We start from the raw sequence: 9,821 nt of genomic DNA, 5'->3' as shown, positions 1-9,821 counted from the left end.
CATCTTCAACAATATCAACATCGAGAGATCATCGTTCCAATCATCATTCCACTCATCATCATCATCGTCGTCATCATCGTCGTCATCATCGTCATCACAGTTGAATTCCATAAAACACGGCAACCACACGCACACACCGCCATCTTGCTTTTCAAGCAGCACCTGTTCTATCCGAGGACATGTGGGCGGAGTTGTGCATCACTTACTGCAATTCTATTGGCTCATTACATTTTGATTGACATTTTGTTTTGACCTATTGACCTGCATGGTTGATTAGTGTCAGGAGTTAAGTTTGAGGTGGACAAAGTTTATTTTTCGGTATCGTCGTCACTGACGCTTGGGGTTTAACAGTTCAGGATAGAGGTTATAAGAAAGTTGAACCCAATTTAATAATTTGGATATTTAAAAGTTGAATCAAATTTAATGTTTTTCAAAGGTTTTTTACTTCAAAAAATATAATTTTAACTTACATAATATAAAAATAATTTATTTCTTATAAAACTTAAAAATATTTCGAAAGTAGCATCATCTTGTTACATAAAACTGATGTTAAGAGACCGGCTGACCTACTTGACTGCTCTTAGATGAATGTGACAGGCTGGTGAGTCTGGATGATGACAACGGTCACACGGCTTACCTCAATGTGTAAGTTTTATTTTCTTTCACTTTTTGTCCTGCTATGTCATCAACTACACACCAACTTGATTAATTTCAATTGTACTGCAATCTATCATGTTATTTCATGAAGTATCTTTGGGGAAATTTTTCACACCACTAAAGCGAATATATCACAAATATTTTTTTAACAACAAAACTAAGTTGAAAACTCCATTCCGTCTGAAACGTTGATATATATTGCTTTTAAACTTGTATTTAAAAAATGCTAAAAAATATGGTTTTATTAAAATAAGAATTGTTAAAATAACACAAATGTGAATTGTTAACATAACACAAAAGTGTTTTCCAAATAACTTTTCAGTTTTTTTGCAGCAATTTCAAAAATCATTTCGTTTGAAACTCATTTCGGGTGATTATTCGCAAACATTTTAATGACATTTCCTATCAAAAACTCATACATTTCTCTACACGTTCAAATTCGAGGAATTATTATATATATCTTTTATGTATAAAAAAGTTACGAACATTATGATTTGAGGTTTAATTAATTCTATGTACAAAACTTCCTCGCCAGCATTATGCTATCTAGTTGGAACAACGACAGCAGTCCATTCAACAGCACGCCAATCGACTATCAACAGCCACAATCCAACATAGACTCATCCACCAATTTTTTCTTCCCTCCATTCACCCACCACAACTACTCATTCACCCCCCCATCTCAGCACACCCCCTTCTACCATCCCTATCAAAACTCATCATCCTCTTCGTCGCTGTCCTCTGCACAAGTCACCTACCAACAAATCGGTGAACTGCCGCGAAATGTCAAACACCAAATCAAATGTGAAAGTTTGAAAAACAACAACAACAACACTATTAACAACAGTAATTCAAACAACAACAACAACTCTACCGATCAAAACAATGCTCTTCACAGCAACAGCAGTAACAACAACAACAATAATAACAACAATAACAACAACAACGCTAATAGTTGCAGCAACAATTTAAACAGTCAGCTGTCAATCGATTCGACCACATCCTCCATCCACAACATCTCAACTTCGGATGACCTCCCGACCTTGACCTTGCTACAATGCAAGAAAAGTGCTGGCAAAAGTAATACCTCAACAACCATCAACAACATCGGCAACAGCAACAACAGCAACAACATCCTGAACAACAACTTGAACAACATCGAAGGACCCCTATCATGTTCATCCTCATTGTCCGGAGCCTCAGTTTCATCAGCTTCCTTCCTGGCTGATTGCATCGTTTGTGGGGACAAAAGTTCCGGAAGACATTACGGTGTGATTACGTGTGAAGGTGGGTTGGTTCATGGATGGATGGGGATGGATAGATAAATGAATGGGTGAAAAAATGGATGAATGAACAGATGAAAAAGTCAAACAATTCACATAGATGAATGGATGGATGGATAGATCGATCAATTGATAATATGCATCCGTGAATAACTAGATTGACTGAATAGCTGTTTGGATAGATAAATAGATGGATGAATTGATTAACCAACAAACATAGGATAGGCAGGTAGGAAGGAAGGTGAACTAGGATTGTGAATAAAAAATAAAAAATGGTCGTTAGTAAGCTGGCTGGCGACTGAAAATAAATAATGCAAAATTGGGGCGACGTACGTAAATTATTGGATGAAGGTTTTTGTACTCACAATTTTGTGAAATGAAAAATAGCTCGATTGCTGTGGCTTCCAGTTTAGTCTCTCATATTTATCATCGCTGTAATCTCCGTAAATAACCACAATCAATCTTATTTTTGCATTTCTTCTCTGCTTTTTAACGCATCAATTCCGTCCGTGGCCCAACTTATTTATTAACATCGTAATTTGGAAAAACCACAAACCAAACGGGGCCAACTTCAGTGCTTTTGTTACCGAAGCAATCATATCATGTACTTGTTTTTATCATAAGCAATGTTAATTTATATTTTTCAACATTTGCTGGAAGTTTCTGTTGAAATGTTTTTTTAATTTTTAGATGGGTTAATTTATTAGTTTTATCTTTTGCTTACTTTATAAGCTTTAAAATTTGTATATTTTGAAATTGTGTCAAACATTATCTCAAATTATCATGGATTGACAATTGTTGAAAACAAAAACAAAAAATGTTATTAAATACGTCAATGAAACCACGAACTAACCCTAATCCTAACCAAACGTAACCGGTAAGGATGCAAAAGTTTTTTCAAGCGATCAGTCCGACGCAACCTGACGTACAGCTGCAGAGGGGACAAGGACTGCCCCATCGACCAGCACCACAGAAACCAATGCCAGCATTGCAGACTCAAGAAATGTTTCAAAGTTGGCATGAAAAAAGACGGTCGGTGTTATCTGTCGTGTTGTTATGTTTCACGTAATTTCATTACATGCACTGATATTTTTAATTTTATAAATGCAACGTTGTTTACTGCGTGATTTTTTATTTAGTAAATTGTTGTCATCGTCATCATTTTTCGTTACTAACTGTCCCCGCATATCTTACGGTCAAACTTAACGCATTCCATACGAAGATCCCCACTTTCGATTTGGAGTCTCGAGAACATTATTTTTCAATACCGACACCGATCTCGAATATTATTAATACATACCCGATGTAGCGATGTACCGGTATACCGATAAAACTCGATGTACCCATCACTTCTGTTTGTCCTTCTTAGTAAATTGTTGAGTTGCATTATTATAATGTAAATGGTTTTAGCGTTTTGTTAAGTCCTATTATAAAATAGGTATTTCACACTTTTTTGTTCATCATAAATAAATTATAAAGCGCTCAATTTTATTATTAATCTGTCCCTCCCCACCAAACCAAACTTTTTGAATTTCATATTTAAATGATAAATAAAATTCATTATTCGTAAGTAAACTTAGGTGTTCCATACTTTTTGTCTGAATCCTATTGAATGGATTTTGAAGCGCTTAATGTGTATTACTTATCTGACTCCTGCTACCAAACCAACTTCTCTAAAGGTAAAGCAAGCTGAAACTAACTACGTCTATGTATGCTAGCGTCTCCAAATAACTTTATAGGACAAAATTCCAAGCCCGATCAGTTCAGAACCTGTTGAGCCTATTAAAAGACTAAAAAAGACCAAATAACATACATATAGACATATAAAGAGAAGGAGAAAGTAAGGAGAAAAGAAATAGAGAGATCGATTGCTATTTATAAACTGTTTCTGTCTCAACTATCCTTACCTTCATCATCGTAACTACCTCTATTATCATACCAATCATCATCAACGCAACCACCACCACTACCGCCATCATCATCGCAATCACCACCACCATCGTCATCATCATCATTATCGCAGCCACCGCAACCACCACCATGGCAACCGTGAATAACTAAACTTGACCTTTGACCCAAGATTATCGGTCAAACGTTTTGCGGTCGGCTGGTTAGAATGCAGATCATCATTGTTACAAATATCTCTGTAACAATAATGGTGGTATTGCTCTTACTTTTTGGTATTAACAATAGCAGACTGTTTATTTTTTTGTAGTCTGCAATTTCACTTAAGTCAGTATTTGCTGATTTTAGCCATGTGTGTTGTGTTAGCAGCAGTTTAAATGTTTTTTGACAGTTTTCTATAAGTTATAGATGCTATAAAAAAAGATACGTCTCCTGGTTAGTTTACTATTAACCGTGATAATGTTTTAATACTTTTATTTTCATGGTAGTTTATTTAATACAATGTTCAGTTCACTTCGTGTTTAAGCCATGCAATAACATGACACTTGAAAATGTTTTCAACCACATGACAGCCGTTCAAAAAAGTCGCATCACAGCTTCTTCTTCCTCCTCGTCATCGTCGTCTACACCACTGAACCACCAGCAGAGAATGTCAGCGTTCAATGAACCAACCCCCTCTCATCTCAACCATCTTAACATGAACAACACTGCTCTGACGTCATTGTACAAAATACCACGTGACTTACAGGAGAGTAACTCCTATTCGATAAACAATTCTTCATCCCTATCATCCTACATCTCTCTCCTAGTGAGAGCAGAAACGTACTCATTGAAGAGTTTATCCATGAACCGCTACCACTACCATCAAACGCAGCAGCAACAATCCTCGTCGCATGCCAGCTGCAACAACTACAACCCTTCCTCTGCAGTCATGCCGACAAGCAGTTCTTTCAACTTCGTGGGCGCCAACTCGACAGCTAACGTTCCCACCGACGGCATTTGCGAACTAGCGGCCAGACTACTGTTCAGCGCCGTCGAGTGGGCAAGGAGTATACCACTTTTCCCTGACTTGCCGTTCATAGATCAGGTTATATTTCAATTTTGTTTCGTTGAAATTTGACTGCGAGTAGAGTGAAATAAATTTATTTTGTCGTGACACTTTTCTAATCAACTTACAAGATATATTCAATTTTATCTCATTATTATTTTTCAAAAGTTTTTTTTAATCATTCAGTGACAGTTATTAACATCAACGAGTTCGTAACAGCTCGGTTCGTATTTTATTTTCAGGTGACTCTTCTTCGTCTAACCTGGAGCGAACTGTTTGTCTTGAACTCAGCTCAGTGCCACGTGACAATACCAACCGCCTCATTATTTGCCAGCCTGCATTCCACCTCAAACATACCCCCTAACTCTCCAACCCTGGCCCCTTATATCGAGCAACAGATTAAAATGTTTCAAGATCTCGTGCAGAAGTTAAGAGGGTTGAGGATGGATGCCGCGGAATTCAGCTGTTTGAAGGCCATCGTCTTGTTCTCACCCGGTCAGTCTAAACATTCCCTCCTTCATAATTTGACTTTTGTTTGTTTTCTACTTACTTCTAAAAATGCTGATGTTTTAACCGATACAGTCTTGGATGCACGTGCGTTATTGTGTCATGTAATAAAAATGTTGATTGAATCAATCATCAAATATTTAAAATACTTAATATGTATTGCAACAGCAATATCCATCATATAACTGTTTTTATTCCATCTTATAATTTTTTCCCGCCAAGACTCACCAGGTTTAACGGACGCCAACCACATAGAACGTCTGCAAGAGAAATCATTGTGTGCATTGGAGGAGTACAGTCGCCAGCAGGTCCCCTACCATAGCACGAGATTCGGCAAGCTGCTGCTGAGACTACCCTCGCTAAGAATCATCTCGCCACATGTCATCGAACAACTCTTCTTCGTTCGCCTCATCGGGAAGACTCCGATCGAGACGTTGATCAAAGACATGCTGGTTTCTGGCGGCTCATTTAACTGGCATTATGCATAGTGCGCGCAATTCATTGGCTGATATTCAAACGTATTAAAATGTAAAAATTAATAAATCGTTAGTGTAAAAGAAATTGAAGTATTATTTGTTAACTGTTAGCCATAAATTATAAAAAATTAGTAATAACATTTTTAAGACTTTATCTTGAAACTTGATAAATTAGTTTGTTTTTTATTTAATTATTATCAGTAGCGACGACATGTATCCATTTAAGATCTTGAGTGCAATTCTTCATGAAAGAACACTGTTGAAAGTTTTACATTTTTTATTACAGCTATTTTAATCCTTCTTAAATTGTGGATTGTTTTTAAAATTTTGAATAAGATAAAAAAACTGTTAAAAACTACTTTTTATTATATATATTTATTTAAATTAAATTAAAAACTGATTAAAAACAAAAATGAATTTTTTGAATTCACATTTCACCAGAGTGTCAGAGTCGGTCGGAGTCGAAGATTTAGGCCAGAGTTGGAGCCGGATTTTTTTTAAGGGGCCACTTTTCACACATATACTCGCTAATCGTTACACGCTAGCAGTTGATACACGTTCACTACGTTCACCTCACAGTAAAAAGTCATCTCGTTCGTTTGCCACAATAAACTCACCAAGCTATTAACAAGAGTTATAACAGGGTTTCTCAGCTTTTTTCCAGCCGCGCTTCACAAACCCGGTGACAAAAAGATTAAAAAAATTATATTTTTTTCAGTTTGATCGAAAAAAATTGATAACCTTTTTTGGTTATTTTACCAATCAATCAACTATTTTTTTTACTTTCCATATATTTTATGATTGTATAGGCTGTGTTTTTCATTAATACATAATATTACCAATTTTCACCAACTATTTCCACTTCTACCCTGGTCCGAAAGGCCCTACTGTCCTCACCGAGAATGAAATTGCCAAAAAATATAGTTGAAAATTTGTTATTGGTTTCAAGAATCCTGTCAATGTAACATGAATTACAGTAACATGAATTATAGTAGCATGAATTATAGTAACATGAATTATAGTAACATGAATTATAGTAACATGAATTATAGTAACATGAATTATAGTAACATGAATTATAGTAACATGAACTAAAATGACATGCGATGAATGACTGCAATTAGTTTGGTCGTTATTTATTTGTTTTTGCTAAACAAAGAATAAACACAAACAATTGAAAAATTAAATTTATAAATTTATGAATATGATCATGGAAGCGTCGTGGAAAAATTAAAAAATTCTGTTATGGTTGGCGACATTCACGCAAAACCAATTTATATACATTTTTTCGATTAAATGTTGAAACGTGAAAATTTTCAGATTTATCATGCGATGAAAAAATGTTCCACTAACAGTTTTCACGAAGTTTAAGTGATTTTGTTTTAAACCTTTTTAACGTGTGAACAAAACAAAACCACTTTATTAACAGAATCTAAAACGAGATATTATTCTATTCAAAATTTTATCGCAATCAATCAGTAAGTTGAGAAATTTTTTGTTGAAACTTCAGAGTAAACTTGTAAACTAATTAATGGTCGGCAAGTGAACATGTGAATTTATTGAAATAATAAAAATATTTTCAATGGCAGTGGCTGAAGAGTCACTGAAGAACATTGTTCACGGTCCCTACACTTACAATAGTCCTGCTTACGTTGTTAACTCCAGAACCATACTAACCTAATTTTTTTAGGGTCAACCGTAAAAAAAGTTTAACTAACAGTTCGGAGTTGTGTGTTCTTTGACGATGTCCAGGTTCGAACCTCAGTGAATTGGTGTCGACCTTAAAATATAAAATATACATTTAGTGTAGTACACATTTTGGCGCCCTGCAACGTCCAACAAACCACCTCTCGCAACACCACTGCAAAAAAGTGCGAGAAAGTTGAACAACCACACTTCAGCACAAATTTTGAATTCACATCAAGAAAATTTTCATAAAATATTTAATTGCTTAAATAGTTTAATTAAGGAAACGATTGAAATTCTGGTAGTGCAATATTCAGAGAGCGCCATCTATTCAATCAAACCCACTTCACCTGTTGAGTCGTTTGTTTCTCTGCCACATACATTGAAGCACGACTAGACTTGGTGGTCTTCGTTGCTAGTGTGAAGTGTGTTGGTGTTTTTGCGTGTGTGTGTGGCCTTTACGCAAGAAATACCTCTGCATTGACGTATGAATATGCTTATCATTTTATTTATTATTCTACTCACAATTGACTACACTCATTTGAGACATCGTAGTAAAAATTATTGTTCATCATGTCTGGTACACTCAATAAATAATGAACTTTTGTTCAACCGATTGTTCATCTCAAAAGTATTCCTTTATTAACGGACCACCGTGTCTTTTATTTAATTGCTCTCTTTAAATTTATGCAAATTATTATTATTTCGTTGTTCTGCGACTGCTTGGTTCTTTGTTTTTGTTTGAACTAATGTTCTATGGGTTATATTACCATTTCAATTTGTGAATTATTTTAATTTAAATATGACATTTTCCATCGTTTTGCTATCTAGGCATGAATCCGTCCAAAAACTTTTTTTGTCGTTGGTTCATTTTGTAAAATTGACAAATTCGTTCACAAAAAGAAGACCAAAATTTTTCTGAACCTTATTAGTTGAAATTATTCATCTAACTTTACATATTGATATTAGACATTAAACTGGGTTGAAGATCAAACAGTAGCTCGTTTTTATAACACAAAATCCAGTGTTATGTTTTAGCAACATTTTTCAATTTCTTTATTTCAATTTCAATTAGTTTTGTTTTTTTGCACGGATTTTGTATCATGTTATTGTATTTTTACGTTTCGTTCTATAAATTGCTTGTCAGACAGACAAGATTTTTTTTTAAATAAAAATATTTGAAACGTCAAATATCAAATGCAAACTCAATGAATTTTGAAACATAATGTAATACAATACAATTAGATGGACAAATTTGATTTAATCGATCGATAAATAAAAAAAGTACGTTGAAACAAAATGCTGAAGCAGCACACACGTGCGATATTCATATTCAAATATTTAAAAAATGTAAAATCACAAATGTGTTTGGGTGGTAAATGCATGCCTGTCTATTGTACAAACAAACATTCACTGTTGTATTTGTTGTATCGTCTCGGTGATTGGTACACATTTGTATGTTTTGACCACCGAAGAACAGCAAAAATTCAATTCGCATTTAATGAAAATCTAAATGAATTATCATTAAAATTTGTATTTGGAAATCATCCATATCCACCTGCTGGTCGAGTATTAAATTCTAACTTAAGCACTGTAACATTGTTAACGTGGATGAAAGACAGGGATCGTGTTAATAAATGTCATCGTAAATTAACTGGCCCGCGTTATAAAATGTCAAAATAAATGTTGAACTTGCTATTCTACAACCAAATTAAATTCCTTCATTTGGCAATAAATGTTCGAATATAATGAATACTTTAATATCAAAAACGTGCAATTAATTTCATAGTACTGTAACATGTACGATGACTGATATGAAAAGTTTTTCAGTAGTAACATGTGAAAGATCAAATTAATTGATACGTTGTAAACCAAAAAGATGTTATCATTCGACCAAACTCTTGCACTGGATAGCACTCGAAAGCTTTTATTGAGAGTCTAGCGCCGACCATCCAGGGCATGTTGGTTGTCGTTCTCCTCGCAGATGTCACATGCCGATCCAATCGTTCTGCGTGTGTTCGTTTGATTGTCAGTTTGATTGCTCACGTCTTTCTCTATGTCTGCTCGCGTGGTTATAATCTTTCTTTCACTTTTATATCCGCACACACTTCAATCGAAAGACAAATTAAAAGACAAATTTTAAATTATTGCTACATTAAGCGCTTATCTCACATCACAGCGTTTTTAATCAAGGTGGTAGTTAATTTTATACTGAATGATGTTGTAGATGCGTATGAACTTGATGTGCGGGTTCTTCGA

At 34.8% G+C, this 9,821-nt stretch overlaps 2 protein-coding genes across 2 annotated transcripts; one reads left to right on the top strand and one right to left on the bottom strand.

The window, feature by feature from the left end:
* The first annotated feature begins 351 nt into the window (after window positions 1-351).
* On the top strand, window positions 352-6,256 carry HELRODRAFT_191405 (hypothetical protein). The gene is made up of 7 exons (XM_009018272.1): window positions 352-512; window positions 540-645; window positions 1,193-1,944; window positions 2,823-2,972; window positions 4,418-4,932; window positions 5,136-5,388; window positions 5,623-6,256. The coding sequence occupies exons 3-7, from the start codon at window positions 1,197-1,199 to the stop codon at window positions 5,886-5,888; spliced, it is 1,932 nt and encodes a 643-aa protein (XP_009016520.1). The 5' UTR covers window positions 352-512; window positions 540-645; window positions 1,193-1,196; the 3' UTR covers window positions 5,889-6,256.
* An 89-nt stretch (window positions 6,257-6,345) lies between these two features.
* On the bottom strand, window positions 6,346-9,523 carry HELRODRAFT_171548 (hypothetical protein; the record flags this gene model as incomplete). Its single annotated transcript, XM_009018271.1, has 6 exons — window positions 6,346-6,417; window positions 6,730-6,829; window positions 7,595-7,656; window positions 7,913-7,977; window positions 8,036-8,037; window positions 9,426-9,523. The coding sequence occupies 6 exons, from the start codon at window positions 9,521-9,523 to the stop codon at window positions 6,346-6,348; spliced, it is 399 nt and encodes a 132-aa protein (XP_009016519.1).
* Window positions 9,524-9,821: the final 298 nt, after the last annotated feature.

This window comes from Helobdella robusta, assembly GCF_000326865.2.
Source record: "Helobdella robusta unplaced genomic scaffold HELROscaffold_21, whole genome shotgun sequence".
NCBI classification, from domain to species: Eukaryota; Metazoa; Annelida; class Clitellata; order Rhynchobdellida; family Glossiphoniidae; genus Helobdella; species Helobdella robusta.
The sequence above is the reverse complement of the archived record's forward strand: the minus strand, read 5'-3'. Positions and strand labels throughout refer to the sequence as shown.

Coding starts and splice junctions, on each gene's coding strand:
- HELRODRAFT_191405 (XM_009018272.1), top strand. CDS start 1,197: ATGCTATCTAGTTGGAACAACGACAGCAGTCCATTCAACAGCACGCCA. Junction 2,973..4,417: donor AGTTGGCATGAAAAAAGACG/GTCGGTGTTATC, acceptor ACCACATGACAG/CCGTTCAAAAAAGTCGCATC. Junction 5,389..5,622: donor CATCGTCTTGTTCTCACCCG/GTCAGTCTAAAC, acceptor TTTCCCGCCAAG/ACTCACCAGGTTTAACGGAC.